The 20,802-nt window shown below is 42.4% G+C and overlaps 1 protein-coding gene across 1 annotated transcript in view; it reads left to right on the plus strand.

Moving 5' to 3' along the window:
• Positions 1-20,802, plus strand: part of doc2b (double C2-like domains, beta) — a gene marked incomplete at both ends in the record, with an annotated part of 256,747 nt that overhangs the window by 56,274 nt on the left and 179,671 nt on the right. The window contains 1 exon segment of the mRNA XM_080528763.1: positions 14,310-14,389. Within this exon segment, the coding sequence (XP_080384889.1) occupies positions 14,310-14,389 (80 nt within the window).

Below are 20,802 nucleotides of genomic sequence, written 5' to 3' on the forward strand. Positions count from 1 at the left end.
GGGGGGTTGGTGAGGAGAAAAGAGCCCTTAATGGCTTCCCCCCGTGTGGTTCGGTAATGGGCTCAAATGTAAAGTAAGCTTTGAGCAGCTTCAGACAGAAGGAAATTAATGCAGGAGCGGAAGGAAATTAACGTTTCTCGATGCCCAACCGAAAGCTTTTAATGAAGCATTCAGCTCATCAGACTAGCGTAACACGGCAACGTATTAGGCTTCCGATGCGCATGTGCATGTGTGCGTGCGTCCTCCACAAAGCTCCCTGTTTCACCTTACTGCTGCTGTCCACAGAAGAGGTACAGTATCCTCAGAAACCCTCTGCCCGAATCCAATCTGTTTAGCTGTTAGCTTCCAATGAATCTTCCACTTCCAGTGAATCTTCCACTGAATGTACAGCAGGGTAGAAAAGATCATTTTCTAAATGACATGTAGGATTGACTCAGCCCCTTACTTCTACACACAATCAGTGTTCATTGGCTCTCTCTCTCTCTCTCTCTCTCTCTCTCTCTCTCTCTCTCTCTCTCTCTCTCTCTCTCTCTCTCTCTCTCTCTCTCTCTCTCTCTCTCTCTCTCTCTCTCCTTCCCTCTGTAGCCACTGTGAATCTCTTCTATTTTCCAGAGTGCTCTAACAATGAAAGGAAAGAAGGAGGTCAAGCCCGCTAATGCGTCCAGAAAGAGCTTTCTAATACGTGCAAAGTTTAAAAAACAGAGATCAAAAATCATAATTGGTAACCTAGTCTAGACTGGTACTTTGAATGAATCCCAAAAGCAGTTTAAGTTGGGTAGGGAATCAAAGCGTAAGATATCGAACACCAAGCTCAAACCCCAAGCCGATTCTGCCAGTCTGCCTGTGCTGATGAATTAGGCAGTGTTCAATTACAATTACTGTTCTTGTCCAAGAATCCGGCGCAGAACGGAAGCCTGCGCTTTGTGTTATTGACATTTCCTTTAATTACCAGGAACATTCAACATGCAGATACGCAGCACTCTATACTTCTATTGTGGAGGAGGAAAACGTCATTCACAGAGACTGCAGTTCTAGTATCAAGAGAACAAAGTACTCTGTTTGTTTGTTTTCCTGTACTGTACTGTACGTGTATCTGTAGGTTATTGCTTTTCTCCCTCTTGAGATGTCGTGAAGGCGTGTGCATTACCTCTTGAAGTGTCGCAGCTGATTTACCTCAGAACTAGAGCAGCACACGAGGGGGCTGTCACAGCATGATGTTCTGTCTCCAGTGTTGACTGTATGGTTCGTGGTAGTCTCTCTATTTGAATGGAGAATCTGACGGCGCAATCATCGAAATGTGCTGATGGGAGTCGGCGCATCCTGTGAATTTCGCCAGAGACACGCAGATTCTATGACAAATAGAGAGCAGTAGTCATCATCACATGCAATGGACCTATCGCTAAGCCACGCCCCCTTTGAAAACTCAGACAAACAAACAACGCTTCACTGACAGTGACTGACTGACCGACCGTGACTGGATGACATTCAATGACTTACAATGGCGGCAAGACAATGACAAGAATATTTCGTCGAGAAGCTTTTCACCATCAGATTATTAGCGAGTTGTTTGTCCGAGTTTTCTGCCTGTCGTGACTTTTGCTGTGATATGATTGGACAATTTATATTTTGGGGCGTGGCTTAGCGATAGGTCCATTCAGGTGGAGCCTACAGAGAAACGTGGTTGGTTAGGACTTCAGAGAGCACGTTGACTTCCTGGGCCCCCAGAATCTGGAGAAATTAGATTCAGGGGTCAGAGATGAGGCTCATGACATACTGTCATGTAGGGTGACCAGGTCCCAACAAACCAAATGTGGGACAAGGAGTATGTTTGTGTGGGACAATGTGGGACACCCTCTCAACAGGCCTGGATCGAACTTTAGGTGCCCCTGATAGCATCCCCCCCCGCCCCCCGGCCGAGAGAGCTATGTCTATCCAAATTGTTTTATATATGTGCATTTCCATTCTGTTTCCTATTCTGTTTGGTTTATTCAGTAGCATCCAATAGACTATGCAGATACAAACAAATATATCTTATTTGAATGTGAACCTCACAATAAACTATCTGTATGGAGCAGAAAGTGAGGTCAAAGTGCAGTATCAATTTAGTATATTAATAAAGAAAAGTAGCATGACAGTGTTAGGCCTGTAGATGATTGAGTATGTAGGCTATCTAGCTAGCTAACTTGCCTCCCATTTGCAACACAAATGCATTGACATAGGTGTCAAGGCTAAGGCGCGCACACACTAGACGAAAACAACAACGAAAACAACACACAATGACAGTGATAACAGCTAGTCAAAGGATAAACCAATTGCCCAAGTCATTTTTCAGTTTTTAGATAGCCTGAAACTACAGATTGTAAGCTTTCAAATTATGTGTCATACATTTAAATCGGAAAAGAATTGAAGACGACACGAGTATTTGAATGTTGGTACACCTCAGACAAATCACTCTGCTGCAGCAACAGATGCTGTTAACTAGCGGCTAACATTGGTACATCGCTACAAACGTCTAACTACGTTTTTATAACATCACACAACATGCTGATAGAACATGAACATGCTAAAAACACATAAATAGATGAACACTGTAGTCATTGCTTTTGAACACGTCCTAAAACGAAAGTGGTCACTTACCAGTAGGCTACGGCAAACGAGAACAGTGAATCCAATCCATAAATTATAAGTATTTAGTGATAGTTAAACTATTGTTTATTATATCGAGTGGGTACTTTAAAACTTCAAGTTGGTTTTGTGAAAAAAACGAAAACTAGATATTGTTTTGTGAGCAATTTTACGTTGATTAGACGTCTAAACAACGTCTAAATGGCCCGTAGACGTCTAGGCCAAATCGAGGCTAAATATCGGCCATTTTGGATATTTAAAAAACGTCTATGTTTAGACGTTGAAATGCCGTTGAAACATAGACGTTGTTTCCTTGTCTATGTTTCAACGGCATTTCAACGTCTAAACATAGACGTTGTTTCAATTTCCAATTTAGCCTACATTTAGCTTAATTATAACCTAGACATTGAAACACTGGTGTTTAAACCTCTAGGCTAAAACAAAGCATAATGGAGGTGAAATTGAAACGACTGTTTCTATAGGCATTTCAACGGCAGACTATATATAGCTGTTGAAATGCAGTTTAAACAGACGTTTCAATTTCCAATTTCACATCAATTTAGCTTTGTTATAGCCTAGATGTTTAAACACTTAGTATAAGTAGACAAATACAATTTTCATGAGTAATAAGTAAATATAAATAAGGAAATATGAATAGGAACATGTATTTATTTAGGGAACTAGTAAATACGAAATAAAAATAAGGAAAAAAGAATATTAAATATTAACAATGTTGATTGTTGTGGAACATTTAACAACATAATAGCAACATATTTAATAACATAATAACAATGAAATAGGAACATTAACTAGTAAACATTTAACTAGTAAATACAAAATAAAAATAAGGAAAAAAGAATATTAAATATTAACAATGTTGATTGATGTGGAACATTTAACAACATAATAACAACATATTTAACAACATTTAATAACATAATAACAATGAAATAGGAACATTTAACAACATAATAGTATGTATTGACAGTTATGGAGACAACATTTAGGTTGGGTTATTCTGTCTGTAGCCAGCACCGCCCGTTCTGCCTGGGGCCTGCTTCAGGTGATCTCCAATGCTCGCCCTTGCCTCCACCTCTGTGACCTTTTTTAGGTTCATGACAGCTTCTGTAATTAAATAAAGCAAAAGAAAAGTTATTTTCACAGAAGAATCCCATTTAAAACTTTAAAAAGCAAGAGTAAAGAGCCAGATCAATTGTGGATTGCCTACTATGTGCCAAAGAAAATGTAATATGCTTGAATGTCTGGTGCCCTGTAGCTCTTGTTCCTATAGTGAGCAAATGTTTGACACTCGCCACAAAATAATATGTAGTATGCTACCACCCACCCTAGACCCCCGTGTATGGATAGTAGAGTTGAAGCCGTTGCTATAGACAACAAACCTTTAGTGCACACCTTTTTGATCAAGTCAAGTTAGCTGATGACGGTGCAGGCCTGATCAACAACAACATGGCGGCCTACAGTACAGAGATCAAAGTTCTAAATTAGAATCGAATTCATAAGTGGAAAATTCTAATGCATTTAACCAGGTTTGATGTGTGTTGAAGATCAGATGTCTGTGAGCACTGAAGACAGCTGGTCTGCACAGAGCTTCACAGAGTACAAACCACTTAACACAAACTGATAAAACTCCATATAGCCATGTAATTACCTCATTGACAATGTTGTTACTAGTTATAGTACTATACCGGTATAGAGGTTATTAACTTACTATACGGGTATAGAGGATCATGTCAAATATAAGGCTTTTGTTTTGGACGCATCCACCTACTTTAGTGATGATGCCGGTAGGTATATTTAGCCAAAAATAGCTAGCTAGTTAAAAACAAGAAGACAGAGTGGTCTTGGAAGTTATATAACTCCACAATGTTGACATATAGAAAAAGCAAACAAGCCAATGCTAAGCCGAAAGACTTGATAAATGTTGATAAAAAGAGTAGATAAATGTTAGTATAGCTGAACTAGCTACTCACCCTGGGAGAGGTACTGCAGCGCAGACAGGAACGGGTCAGCCTCGTTCTTTCTTCTTTCTTCCAATCGCAAACTTCTGTTACTAGTTCGACTAGAAACGGACAGATTGCTCTCAGATGATGAAACCAATTCTGACCTCGACAGGTTAGACATAGTTCTTCTTCTTCTTCCTTTTCTTCTTTTTTCAATTGGCGGTTGACAACCAAATGGTGTATTACCGCCACCGCTGGACTGGAGTGTGGCACAGGACTTGCTTCTTAACTTTACTAACTTAAATTCTTTTTAAAAGCCCTGTTTCCCTTAAAAAGAAAAACAACAACTTTAAAATCTTCCCTTCCCTTCTCTGTAAAATATATTTCATCTCAAATACTTCTTTATTTTCCTCCACCTGAGCAATAAACCTACGCCTTTCGTTATGGTACTTTTGGCAGTGTATTAAAACATGTTCCACTGTTTCTGGTCTATTCCATAGACACTGCTCACAGTTGCCATCTGCATGCTTGTTTATTAAAAACAGGGTACTATTTAAATTGGTATGTCCAATCCTTAACCTGGCCAGCACCACCTCTTCACGCCTGGACCTGCATGTACTATTATCCACCCTCACTTTTGGTTGAAAATAAAAGAGGTGTCTCCCAGAGGTCCCACTGTTCCAAATATACTGCCATTTCTTATACGATTTTGCCTTTATAATACTTTTTACCTCTGCCTTACTGTATTTAATTTCCACCTCCACTCTCTCTTTTTCTACTGCTTTCTTGGCATAGGTGTCAGCCAACTCATTTCCCTCCACCCCTATGTGAGCTGGCACCCACAGGAAAGAAAATTTAAAACCTGCCTTTAACATCCCACTTGCTAATTGTAACATTTCTAAAATAATATCCATCCTGGATGCTGAGTATGCATTTTGCATACTTAAAAGAGCAGAGCTGGAGTCAGATGCTATTACTGCTTGCCTGTTACACCCAACACTTTCAACCCATAACAGGGCAAACCATATGGCTAAAAGTTCTGCTGTGTAAACCGCCAAATTATCGGTCAGCCTCTTTGTTATAGCCAGACCCATTTCCGGTATCACATGAGCTACTCCCACCCTCCCATCACTCCTTTTTGATGCATCTGTAAATATAATCAACCTCTGATTATACTGTTCCCTAATGTATCTCTGTACCCTCCATTTATCTACTCCCCCTTCCTGTTTTGCTTCAAGCAGTCCTAAATCTACTGTCACCTCTTCAAATGTCCAGGGGGGGACTGCAGGGAATGCCACCGTGGGGCTGATATTAAAATTGCTTATGCTCATATTTACTACTTTATGTTGGATTGTCCACCCAAAGCTTTTCCCTCCCTCATACAGCCTCTCTTGGCAATCCCTCAGGACTGGCTGTGCAATATGGTCCCCACTGTGTCCCTTGAGGTTAGCCCAATATACCAGAGCAAGCTGGTCTCTTCTCAAATGCAAAGGCATCTCGCCCACCTCTACCTGGATTGCTGCTATCGGAGAAGTTTTAGCTAAACCACTACAAATGCGCAGAGCTTGATTGTGCAACATATCAAGTTTCCTTAATGTGGATTTAGACGCTGACACATAAACCACACAGCCATAATCAAATACTGATCTCATCATGCCAGTGTAGATTGCTCTCAATGCAGACCCAGACGCACCCCACTCAACTCCACACAAGCACCTCATTATATTTAAAACTTTCTTGCATTTAGCCTCCATCTCCTGTACTGTATGTGGAAGGCCCAAGTTAACCTCTTATCAAACCACATCCCGAGGTATTTAAAAACCTCAACTCTTTCCAACTCTCTGCCTGCCAACTGAATTTTAAATTCAGGACCAATGTTCCCCCTTGAGAAAAACATAACCTTGGTCTTCTCTACCGAAATCCTAAATCCCCACTGTACAGCCCATTGCTGGACTTCATTAACTGCATTCTGCATTTTCTTAACAATAAAACCTACATTCCTCCCCTTCTTCCACATAGCACCATCATCAGCAAACAAAGCCACTCCGTCAGTTCCCTGTACATTTTTAAAAATATGATCTATCATAATATCGAACAATAAGGGGCTTACAATGCTTCCCTGGGGGGTTCCATTCTCTGCTATATATCTAGCACTGACCTCCCCATCAATTTTAACCCTCAGGCTCCTTTCATACAAAAAATCCTTAATCCACCTGAACATTCTGCCCCCAACCCCCATTTCCTGCAGTTTTATCAACAGGCCCTTTGTCCACATCATATCATATGCTTTCTCAATATCAAAAAAGACTGCTACCACTACCTCTTTGTTTACTTGAGCTCTTCTAATGTCATCCTCCAAGCATATAACTGGGTCCATAGTACCTCTCCCTCTTCTAAATCCACTCTGGTAACTCTGTAGCAGATTTTTTGATTCCACCCAGTAGGTTAACCTGTCATTTATCATTTTCTCCATAGTTTTTCCCACCTGGGAGGTTAATGCAATTGGCCTATAGCTGCTTGGATTGTGGGGATCTTTACCTGGTTTTCTAATTGGCACAATTTATGACTCTTTCCACCCCTGGGGAATCACTCCCTCTACCCAAATGTTGTTGCACAGCATCAACAGAACATCTTTCCCTTTGTCACTCAGTTTCTCCAACATGATATAACAGATAGAGTCCCTCCCTGGAGCAGATTTCTTTAACTTCCTCAGCACCTTAAGTAGTTCCGCTCTAGTGAACAATGCGTCCAAGCTGCCCTCTACTCCATCCACCCTCACATCTACATCAGGATACCTTAACATAGTCTCTTCCCTCCCTTTCTTCTCTTCCAGACTTAAGTTGTCAGAGCTATGTACCCTAACCAATGTTCTAGCAATGACTTCAGCTTTCTCTTTACTTGTAACAATAACATCATCACCTTCAATAAGCATAGGATACCCATATTTCCTCCCTATCCCTTTCATATTTTTAACCATTCCCCACACCTGCCCTATTGGAGTAGTACGTCCCACAGAGTCACAGAACTTTCTCCAGTGCTCCCTCTTTGCCTTCCTAACAGCTCTCCTTACTAGTGCATGTGCTCTCTTATATTCAGTCAGTAGCTGAAAGTTATGGAGATTCTTCAATCTCCTAAATGCTCCATTCCTTATTTTAACAGCATCTTTGCATTCTTTTGACCACCACGGTACTCTTCTATTCATTTGCCTTGGCCCTGATTTCGGTATCGCCTCCCCTGCTGCAGCCACTATACCTGCGTTAATTTCCCTGCATACCTCTTCAATACCCCTACTCCCATCTACCAAGGACAACCACTCTTCACTTACTTCTGCAAACTTCCCCCAATCCGCTTTCTCTAGTATCCATCTCCCTCCTCTTATTTCACAATCCTTTCCCAGTTCCACCCCCACCCGAACCCTGATGGGGTAATGATCACTTCCAATTGTATTCCCTGCAAGAACTTCCCACTCACATTTATCTGCCACATTCCTGGATACTATGGTTAAGTCTAAGACTGATTCAGTCCCTCTGGTGATATCTATTCTAGTTGCAGACCCATCGTTAAGACACACTAGACCCTCCTCTCCCATGAACTCCTCTATAACAGTCCCATTAGCATCATCCCTATCTCCCCATAGTGTGTTATGCGCATTAAAATCCCCACACCAGATTGTTTTCCCAGACAGATCCTTCCAAATACCTTCCAGTTGTTTAATTTCTAACTGTCTACATGGGTTATAGAAATTATTGATCAGGACTTTACCCTCCTTCGACCACACCTCAATAATGATAAACTCCAAGTCATCTCCTTTCCTCACCTCCCTGTACTGTATGCCACTCTGAATAAAGGTGATGACCCCCCCACCCCTACCGGTATCTCTGTCCCGTCTAACTGACACATATCCTGCTATCACAAAATCTAGTTTAGGAATCAGCCAGGATTCTTGTACACATATTACATTTGGCCTAACCTCCAGATCTTCAACATACTTTTTAAATTCCTGCCCATTAGAAATCAAACTCCGTTAGACATAGTTTTCTACATAGTTCCATTAAAAATCCATTAAAATAGGCATTCATATTATGACGGTAAAATCTCTGGCCAACAACATTCAAATCTTGCGCGCGACCGTTTGCTGGCTGTGCGCAGGCGCAGTGTAGTAGTCCCATGAGTGCCCGCGGGTAGGTAGACGGTCGTTGTAGTTCTCAGCCTCTTTGTTGTAGTTCAACGTCACTGCATCACTGATGTGCTATCAAATAAATCGTGTGGAATTTATCATTTGTTATGAACGGAATGCAAATGATCCGCCATTTTCACGTCCACTGTGTTTTAAATGTTTTGTAATAATGCTCATTTTAATTGAACTGCAAAAAACACAGGCCACATGTTACTGTAAGAGTTAGCTGTTAGTTATTGTACACTGGTACACTGTTATTTAAGGTCGACGTGACCTGTTATTGATTTGTGTTTGCTGCCGTTTGGTCTAGTTGTTTTGACCTGTTATAGCCTACTGAATAAACGCCGGAGTCATGGCAAGAAGGGCTAGCTGTGTCGATTAGTGATGGGCGAAAATGAACGAACTAATCTTTTTGAACGACTCTTTTTAGTGTCCGATACGTGCCGAACAGTTTGTCAAACGTCCGAGTACTATTCCCACCGTTATTAAATCCCTCTAACTGTCAGAATACGTCCCAGACGAGTTGATACATCCAATTGTACATATATGTGTGCTGGGCTGGCGCTGGCAAAAAAGTATCAAAACTCGAAAGGTTCGATACAATTGGATGTATCAACTCGTCTGGGACGTATTCTGACAGTTTAGAGGGGTTTAATAACGGTTTTAATGCATTTGAGATAAGTAGAAAATATGTTTAGACACAGACCGCATTTAGCTGGGTTAAAGGACAGCGATGTATAGACGCAATTTAAACCACCTCTTCTGCATGAATAACTATGCTAGACTACATGGAATCTCAGACTAAATGACGGTCTGGTACATATTTTGACAATCTACAGGCGTTTAGGGTATTAATTTAAACTCAACGTGCTGCTAGACTAAAACAGGTTTAGACACAGACCGCATTTATCTGGGTTAAAGGACAGCGACGTATAGACGCAATTTAAACCACCACTTCCGCATGAATAACTATGCTGGACTACATGGAATCTCAGACTAAATGACGGTCTGGTACATATTTTGACAATCTACAGGCGTTTAGGGTATTAATTTAAACTCAACGTGCTGCTAGACTAAAACAGGTTTAGACACAGACCGCATTTATCTGGGTTAAAGGACAGCGACGTATAGACGCAATTTAAACCACCACTTCCGCATGAATAACTATGCTGGACTACATGGAATCTCAGACTAAATGACGGTCTGGTACATATTTTGACAATCTACAGGCGTTTAGGGTATTAATTTAAACTCAACGTGCTGCTAGACTAAAACAGGTTTAGACACAGACCGCATTTATCTGGGTTAAAGGACAGCGACGTATAGACGCAATTTAAACCACCACTTCCGCATGAATAACTATGCTAGACTACATGGAATCTCATACTACATGACGTCTGGGACGTATTCTGACAGTTTAGAGGGGTTTAATAACGGTTTTCATGCATTTAAGATAAGTAGAAAATATAGCCGTAATATAGCTGGTTTATATTGGTTTATATTGTAGACGCGAGGTTGAAAAGACGTCTATTGCTCACTGGGAAGTTTCACTTTACGACCCCTTTGAGTCAGCGGGTGGTTCGCACTAGGGCTGTTACGATTATTCGACGTCGTCGACGTCATCGACTACGTCAATACGTCGGTTAGCGTAATATGCGTCGGTTAGTCGTAAATAAACAAAATGGCGTTTTTTTTTTTTTTTTTGACCTTTATTTTACCAGGCGAGACAATTAAGTGTATGAGTGAAAAATGGATAGCTACTAGCTAATGTTACACAAGCAATGTAGCTCACCACAGTTCGTATGTCTTGTCTTCTGGTGTTAGTAACGTTAGCTATGTAGCTGGCTAGCTACGGTAGCCTATTGTCATTGTGGTGCGAGCACCTACTGTACGTTATCTAGCTCGTAGCTCGCATGCTACGTTAGCATCAATTTAGCTAATCATAACATAGCAGCGAGAGTAACGTTAGCTAGCTATGTGTTGTGGTGATGGACAGACTTCTAAATGGCCATGTTGGCATTCAAGTTGGCTAAACATAGCAGTGAGGTGGAGACAAATACGTTTTTTTTTTTTTTTTTTTACAGTACAAAAATTATCGTTAGACTTAGCGATAAATTAGTCGTTAGACTAATCGAATAATCGATAAAATAATCGCTAGATTAATCGTTAGAAAAATAGTCGTTTGGGACAGCACTAGTTCGCACATTCAGCCATCTCCCTATGTCCACGTGGGGCAATGTCCGTTGCCATGGGAACATTAATGCTGTTTCCTGATAGGCTGAAGACGTTCCATTGATTGATTGATTGATTGATTGAAAACTTTATTAGAATGTTTGCAGAAGTAGGTACATGAAAGTACATATTACATACAAGGTCAAACTAAAAGGATAAAAACCCAAGAAAGCCACTGGCTTATTTCAATTGGGGTCCTTGATTTTCAATTCATCGTTACATGTAAGACAGACATAAGAAAAGAACTAGTACTATCTACATGATAATACAGACAAATAACTATTACTATCTACAAGATAAACGTACATCCATCATGGGAAGAACAATACAACAAAACATAAGGTATGTACAGCGGGTAGGACAGGTGGGGACATACACCACAGGTGGGGGCGGGGGACAAAACACAAAGTATGTACAGTGGGTAGTTCGGGTCTTTTAATCTGATTTTTGTTTTAGAGGGTCCAGTTACGGATTGCAGCCTCCTGTAAATGTTTTTGGAGAGTGGTTTTGAAGGTGGGCAGTGTTTTGCCCATTGCTGATTTTGTCCATATAATCTGGACGTTCTGCTGCAACTGAACATGTCAAATCACTGCGCTTGGTTGCGGTGCTTTGTTGCGGCGCATAGATGGACACTGGCCCCGTGATGAGAGCCTTCCCTGCTTTCTCCACAGCCATTGGATAAATCTGATTTTAGAAAAGTGTTTTAGCCAATACAAATTAAATATGCGGGACATCGTCCCAATTTGCGGGACGCACCAAAAGTCGTGAAAATGCTGTGCAGTCCCGCGCAAAGCGGGACATCTGGTCACCCTACTGTCATGTCAATCGATTCTTTATCTCATTACATCACACAGTTCTTAGTTTAAGGCTTCCAAACCTTCACAAAATAAGCTTTGCTCATGGGGATGGGGAGGTTTGCCCCTGTCAGGGTATTTCTTGACAATATTGCAATATCAATAAGAATAGCAATAACAATATTTGACATTATTGCACATTATTATAGAACATCTGACATAATTGTGCATTATTGCACTATTACTATTGTTACTTTTTTTATTAGACTCCAAAGCGTTTCACTATGTCGATTACGGCCGTATGTGACAAATAAAATGTAATTTGATTTCGTTTCATTTGATATTTCAATCTCAATCGCTGCCTAGCTCAAGAGCTCCTCCAGAGGTCGAAAGTTCCACGTTGTGACTTTAAAACTTTTTAGCCAAAAAATAATCAGTAAGGCCAACATTCTTGAGGTCCATGCCATGGATATTGTGTTTAATACATTATCAATATTTCTCCTCAAAAGAATGTAGACATTCAATTCCACCTTTGAATTGTATGGTAACATGAAATGCACTTGTATTGTACCCGACTGTCAAGCTTTCCATAAAACAACTCCAGTTATGTTTACGGTGCCGAAAATCAAAAGCTTTGAACGCTTTCATTTTGAAAGAGAGCGAGCAGAGGCGGAGCGAGAGGCTGGAGGAGTCGGGGTTTGAAGTCATTGAGTGCTTGTTAGCCCTTCTGTATCAACCAGATATATACAGTTTGCAGACCTGAATAAATGTGATAGTGTTATTACCTGCCAATTTCTGCTCCCTCATTTTCCACTCTATGTGATTTCTGCCCGAGAAAATGCTGGGGATATGTTCCTGTTTACAGCCTCGAAATAATGATACAACATGGGGTAATGGATTTGATTCAAGCTGCACGCTACACAAGGCAACCAAGGGGAAGACAATTGTAGGTGGATGGGGGGGGAGTGGTTTGTGGTTTGTGAGTAGAAAGAAAAACAAGGCAATTCTGATGGTGGAAAAAAAAGGGCAAAAGCCTTGGCTGATTGCAGTCCCCCCAGCATCTCATAAATGTATTAAAGATTGAAGTCGCGGCTCGGGCGGCAATCTTGGTAATCGAAAATAAACCAGGTTTAATCCCTTAGGTGTCCTCTGACGCCATCCTATGTAGCATCAGCTAGCTGCTAGCGCATGGACACACACGCGCGCGCACACGCACGCACGGACACGCACACGCAGACACACACGCAGACGCACACACGCAGACGCGCGCACACACACACACACACACACACACACACACACACACTCACACATACACACGCACACACACACATACACACGCACACACCGTTCCCTAACATGAGGGAATGTCTATTGAATTAACACACAGCAAGATGACAAACACAAGCAGCATGAAGGTTTCTCAGAGGAGACGGCGCAGCCTTGTGCCCAGTGTGATATGTCAGTCCATTTGGGTTTCCATAATTCCAGATGGGAATAGGCCTATGTTCATGTCTGTTTGAAGGATTTGATTGTATGATTATGCATTTAATTAAATGTTTGGATAAGATTACATTCCACATGGACATTAGGTAGCAAATCAGATGATTCCTCCTGAGAATTAAAATTAGGTTCATCAAATCAAATCGAAGTGCAATCAAATGCTACGCGCAAGCTAGCTCCTCAACGGTGCAACGGTGCGTGATGTTAGAATTATAAGGTTCTATCTCAATTTTTGTCAAAATTTTGTTTTTTTACATAATCTGATCCATTAGGTGTTTATTAATGCCTGTGTGGTGTTATTTTTAAAATGTTGACCTTTTTTAGTTAGTAATTAATCAAATACAAAGGTTCCATCTCACAAAACATAATGGAATGTAAAAACTTTGACGCTCAACATCTCTGAACTACCCTAAACGGAGATAGAACTCAAGCTCACGAAAGTGATAATAATAATAATAAAAACAATAGCATAAGATAAAACAAATATTTAGCGCCAGAAAAACACAGCAACAATAGTGGGTGGGTAGTATCAGTAGTGTGTGTGTGTGTGTGTGTGTGTGTGTGTGTGTGTGTGTGTGTGTGTGTGTGTGTGTGTATGTGTGTGTGACAGGCAGTGAGCATACTACTACTACACCTACTACATGTTGACAGCCCTACACGGCCACGTAGGCTGAAACACAACCCATACTGTATCTTAGCAACACACAACCCATACTGTATCTTAGCAACACACAACCCATACTGTATCTTAGCAACACACAACCCATAGTGTATCTCATCTTAGTTTGAGTCGTGGATGACAGCCAATCCCACTTCCTGTTTTGACAACTGGCCTCATGAAGTCCCTCTCCTCCCAGGTGATGAAGCAGCAGTGTATGACCTCCCCCCTCCTTCGGGGGTGAGGTTTAGTGTATATATCCTGTATATATACGTATATAGCTGTGCTCTAATGTCTGATTTTGTTTTCCCCCTCTCTCTTTCCCTCTCTTTCTCTCCCTTCCTTCCTTCCTCCTACAGCAACATTGGGGACCCTGGATTTCAGTCTGCTGTACGACCAGGAGAACAACGCTCTCCACTGCACCATCAACAAAGCCAAGGTAGTTGTTGTCATGGTGATGATGATTGTCCACATGCTTCCCCTCAACCCCCCCCCCCCCAGATATGAATCCATATTGTCTCAGTTTCAATGAGTTATTAGTGTTTCACTAAGTGACAGTGAGGTGTACAAGTGATGCCATGATGATGACTGAGTCCCTGATGTTAAAGCCAGTCGTCATGACAGAGTCATTTATATTTGTTGGGATTAACTGGAGTCGATTCCACTTCCAGTAAGTGCCCCCCGGTCCCGGTCCCAGGAGCTGTAATTCTGTAGGAGTCTATCATTCTGTCTGACCATTCTGTAGGTCTGGGGTGGTACATTTCCTGGATGTGAACACCGCTTCCCTGTTGCGGCGAACCGATGAATTCCCCATGTTGTGAATGATAACTGCTCCGAATGGCGACAAATTCCGTTCCAACCTCAAAATCAAGCGTGGGAAATGGCATTTACTTTTCGATGTCGTCCAATAAACGTCAGGTTGATAGCCACTTTGGCACGGTCCACCCTGCCTCGCTTTCAGCTTGTGTTGACAAGTAGACACTTACCACTCGCTCAGCCCCTCACTCTCTCTCTCTCACACACATACACACACACACATACACACACAAACACACACACACACACACACAAAAACCCAGAGCACTTTTACAGTCAGTCAAAAAGGCTTTCCCCCATGTCATAATAACCCCAATGCCAGTCCAAACACTGGCCTGTGGCTCTTAGGGAGGCTCCTGGTGTTGCTGGTGAGCCAGGGAGGCTCGGGGAGGGATCAGTGGCTTGTGTTGTCGCCTGTGTTCCCTGCTTCTCTGGCGCGGGGGCGGGTGTGAAGGGGATTTCCCCTGACAACAAGCTGCTGCTAGCAGCTGGTACTGTCCACTAGGCTCTGGATCCAAACCGTTGGGCTGTCCTCTCTGCGGTACTGGTTTTAACACACACACACACACAGGCACACACAGGCACACACACACATACACGCACACACACAGGCACACACACACACACACACACGCACACACACTCATTCAAACCCCCCCCCAAGCTGAGAAATCTCTTCATGTCTGGGAGTGGAAGCCTTCTCTCCCCCCTGGTCTTGGTTTATTGAGTTGCTGCCTCCTTATTGAAGATGGAGACAGCGCTGACGGCTCTCTGGGCTCGAGGATAGAGCGGGGGAAACATCTGTATTTGTTTCAAGACGTCTCTTTCTCTCCATGGCTTGGTTAAATTTGGCGTGACGTTCGCCAGTAAATTGTTCTAAATGACATTTCTCACACTGCATACCGTCGTGCCGTGGCAGGCTGTGCAAGCGCGCCAAAGTGGATCTCTGAAATCAGAGGCTCAGGTGGTGTGGTGATGACAGCCTGAAATGTGATGTTTACTGGATACTCTTTTATTATCTTTTCCCCCTCTCCACTCAAAGTTGAAGTGGCCAATTCCACCTCATTTTCCCACCTCACCTGTAAATGTCTTCATTCAGGCTAAGTAGGTTTAATTGAACCCAGCCAGACCTACATGGACTGGCTTGGCAGACTAGTACCAGGGAGAGAGCGAACTCTCCTTTTCTCCCAACAGCCTGTTTTCTCCCCCTAGGAGAACCAGTTGGCTGACATGAGACTGTCCAAGCCAAGCCCTCGTACCTCCCTGGAGAAAGCTTGTCAGGAGTGGAACACACCAGGCTAGAGACCGTCTAGCTACACTTTCCAGAGTGTATCCCTTGGTTAGCGACACTAACTGTGATGTTAGTGATGCTTCTCTTGAGATTGTAGTACCGAGCACTAGAACTATGGAGGACCAAGTCTGTCAAAATTAACAATAAATATATACGTAGATACATAAATGAATGTATGAACAAATAAATGAATGAATACACACAGTGTAACGAAATACATTTCTATATTTATTTATTCTTTTACGCATTCATTCTTTGTTTTCCACTTTCATTCTTTGTTTTCCACATTCTTTTCCACATTCATTCTTTCTTTTCCACATTCATTCTTTCTTTTCCACATTCATTCTTTCTTTTCCACATTCATTCTTTCATTCTTTCTTTTCCACATTCATTCTTTCTTTTCCACATGTATTCTTTCTTTTTCACTTGATCAGATCTGTATGCAAATATCTGGGGGCGTATCTTGCATGTTGTCCACGCCCCTACGCATTTTCATTGGTTGATACCGCGCGTGACGTGTGAAAGCAGCGACGCAGTTATCATCACAGACGGGGAGAGAGTCGTTAGTCGTCTATAGCCCCGTTCTCACACAGCCTGTTTCTCCCTATAATTTCCATGGAATCCCAAACTATGTCGACATCCCAAGCTATTCCCGTGTTGTCCCCTTTCACACATGTCGGCAATGATCTATACTAGTCCATCAGCACTGTATGGGAGAACTTGGTGATAACCACAATACCAGTTGACTCAATTAGACATATGCTCTGGGCTATGCGCGATGCAAGACAGCTGAGAGTGTCTCCACTGCGTTTATATCACAAAATGTACATTTGATAAGTAAAAGTAAGCTAGCTAAGTAAGTAATCTAGCTGACTATGACTGGAAATGAAGTACTATCCAGTTAGAATTATAGAAGATCTAGTTGTGTTTTCCTGCTGGTCTCGCTGCCTGGGTTTGAACAGACGTGTGGTGACTAAAAATGGCTTTTGAATGAATGGTCTTTATTGTCATTGCTATAGTACAGGTACCAAACAACGAAATTTAGGAGGGGTGGCTCCCCTGGTGCTAGGAAAGAAAAGAAAAAGAAAAAAATATATATATATGCCATATATATATGCCATATATCATACCTCCACTATGATTCATATGCCCTAACCCTTTAAAAAAAAAAAACATGCTATGATTGGAAATTAAGTAGTGTCTGATCTTGGCTGAGAGCTTCATCACGTCACGCGCAGTATCAACCAATGAAAATGCGCAGGGGCGTGGACAACATGCAAGATACGCCCCTATATTTGCATACACATCTGATAAAGCAGTGGTTCTCAACCTTTTTTGGGCCAGCGCCCCCCTGTCCATTATCCAGGCCTCTTACCGCCCCCCCATCAAAAAAAGTAGGCTTATTTTCTTCCCTAAATATTAATGTTGACTAATATTCTGTGTTATATAATTTAAAAAGCATGTCACTGAATGCCAAATAATAGATTGGATTTAACTGGGCAGTTGGAATATCATTATCATTAGTTTACCAGAGAGCATAAAAGCCATGTGAATGTGAATAAAAATGCTGTTTCTGAGTGTTAAACAAACTCAGACAACATCAGAGAATACAAACAGACTGCTACGGAACAGCAGCAATTTCACACATGTCCGATGCAGAACAAACAATAGGCTGCAGAACTGTACATTACAACTAACATTGTTAGTTTTTTTTAAGTGTGCTGGTGTTGCATTTCTCCAAATTGCTGTTTTATGATGCTAATATTTATTCATTTTTGATTGGACTTTGGGGGGTGGTGTCACAATATGGCGGCAAACGCTAGGGGGCTATTATTTTAATATTTTATTTAGTGTTCTATGGTATTATTTTCATAAACTGACCACTTCGAATTTCTCATATCAAAACATATCAAAACATAACAAAGTTCCAAAGTTCAGAGCTCTGCGCTCTGGGAGCGCTCAGAGATGGGTGCTCTGACTGAAAACACGGTTTTGCCCGAGCGAACTGACCGTTTGTGCATTTACGAACGTACCCGTAATAACACAGCTGACAGCTGATCAATACAAAAGACGCTGCAGCTGATGCGTTCGTTTCCAGGACATCACAAGAGGAGCAACATATCACAAAAAAGCGATCGTATTTTTGTTTGCAAACACATCGCAATGCTAACCTCAGAATGGCACTAGGGATAACATCCACAACAACACTTAACAGTAATACATTTATGTAATATACTGTAATGAACCTGCGAGGGGAGGGGACATTCGTAGCTGATTTCTCTAGGTTCGATTATTGGTAAGCGACAGAGAACTTTCAGGACTGGTTTATTACAATACGACAGGGCTGGACTGGGACAAAAATTAGGCCCTGGCATTTTTGGCCCAGACAGGCCCACCCCAATCGGTCGGACCACACCCACCAGCACAAAAATACTTGCCTTATATACTCGTCTTATATACTGTGCTGTACAGTCATATGACAAACTGTAGTATTCCCCCAAACCACTACAAAGACGACTACATACAGTAAGCAATGGTACCAGTGCAAGTAGACCAGTGTACTCAGTGATCAGATTCCAGAGCGAATTTACGAACGCAGCCTTGTTGTTCTAGATTTTTTTTTCCATTATCAACCTATCATTGCGCTTTAGAGTAAAACAAAGCACGCAACTGTCGCGTCTATCTTTTCATGGCAACTCTACATTGTGATTTACAAGGGATATTAACTAATATTAAGTAATATTATTACTTGGTTACATTTTGCAATTGATCCGCGGTACACATGCGTGCCGAACCGTGGGGGGCGATCCGTTACACCCCTACACAGCTACCTATATTTTCCTTACCGGGTCAACGGTTACAGGCTGACTCGGCCCCGCTTCTTCTGTATCCTCTCTATCCTCTGTATCTGTACCCTGCTCCCGCTCCTCCCTGCCAGCCTCCTCTTCAACCTGTTGCTGTTGCTGCTGTGGTAAACTTGAGAGTGCAGCAAACATGTCCCTAATGTTTACACATTTGGCAGCATCTGCCTCGAGTTTCTTCTTGTTTTTCTCCCTAAGTTTTTCCCAGCCTCCCTTCCGTTTTAGTGTGCTTTTGCGCTCCATCTCTCTCAGTATCTATCTAGTAACTATCCAGGCTAACTAAATTTATTTTGCCGGCCGGCTCGGCCCAAAACTACCGCGAAACTGAGACGGAGGTCTGGTGCTGCGTGCGTGCGTGACCCCTGACCCCCCCCCCCCCCCCCCTTCTCTCTGTTGATTGGGCCAGCCCAGTGTCTGTATCGAAAATTGACCAATGGGCCGCTGTCCCTGATGTATGGGCCGTCCAATGGTAGCTTTCGATTTATGGGCCGTTCGATGGTAGCTTTCGGCCCGGCCGGCTGGTAAAAATGTATTTATTTTTTATTTTTTATTTTTTGCCGGTCGGCTCGGCCCAAAACTACCGCGGCCCACCGGGCAAATGCCCGGTATGCCAGATGGCCAGTCCAGCCCTGCAATACGATCGCTTTTTTGAGATAAGTTGTTCCTGCTGTGATGTTCTGGTATGGTGGTATGGTATTAGCACTCATTTTAACTAAATTAAATAAGCTGTATTGAAAGGAAGCGAACGAAGCGAACGCAACAATTACAATGAGCCCACAAACTGAAACATATGTCACTCAAGCATAGCCGACAAGGAAAACACTCATAGAAGTTGGGCATTGGTCAACATGATGTTACAGATGGGATGAACCGGGGTTCTTTCTATCGTAGCATAGTATTGCAATTTCTGCACTGTACATGAACTGTCAAGATTCTTCTACAATGCAGCTTACCCAGACACATTGGAAACTATCAAAAGCTCTGCCTTTGCTAGCTGAGTTTTTAGCTTCTCCATCTTCTTGATGACACTCTCACTTTAATTTTTTGGGGCGCTGCGCTACGTGTGTCTGCATCACAGAGCCCGGCCAAGTTCAGAGTGCTCAGAGATGGGCACGTGTAGGGCTCTACGGCGCACTGCAACCAAACTAGCAGCTTTTTAGAAAAGGCTTCCCGCTCAGCCAATCACATTTCTACATGTCGTTCTATCAACCAATAGCAGCGGCCGTGGCTCGCATTAGGGCGGGACAGGCAGCCAGCAGGGTCGAACAGTCGACCGAAACACGGTTTGTCCGAGCGAACTGACCGTTCATCGTGTATCGACATTCAGCTATCGTGCATTTACGAATGTGCCCGTAATAACACAGCTGTTTTTCATGAGAAAAATACTTAATGCGCGAACGCCCCCCAAGAACACCTCAACGCCCCCCTTTTTTAAATATCTGTTCCAGCGCCCCCCGATGTTGTCTGAACGCCCCCTGGGGGGCGGTACCGCCCCGTTGAGAAACGATGTGATCAAGCGAAAGACAATGTTGTATTCACCTATCTATTCACATAGAATAGGTTGTCTTTGTCATTGTCAGATGTGTATGCAAATATAGGGGCGTATCTTGGGCGCACTCTACGCATTTTCATTGGTTGATACTGCACGTGACGTGGTAAAGCCCTCAGCCAAGAGTACCTGAACATTTCATTACCATCTGGGTGGGCAAATTCTAGATGTGTTTTTTTATTCCTATACATCCCTAGATTATGTTTTGATATGATAGACCTTTTGGTTTGGCAGCTTATTAGTGGCCATATCTTGCTCCCTTTCGCATGATTCGCGCATAGCTGTGCTGTGGTTGTGATAGAGACATGAGCCCTTTCATGTTTTTTAATGCGCCT

Source organism: Nansenia antarctica (assembly GCF_963989245.1).
Source record: "Nansenia antarctica genome assembly, chromosome: 4".
Classification (NCBI taxonomy): Eukaryota; Metazoa; Chordata; class Actinopteri; order Argentiniformes; family Microstomatidae; genus Nansenia; species Nansenia antarctica.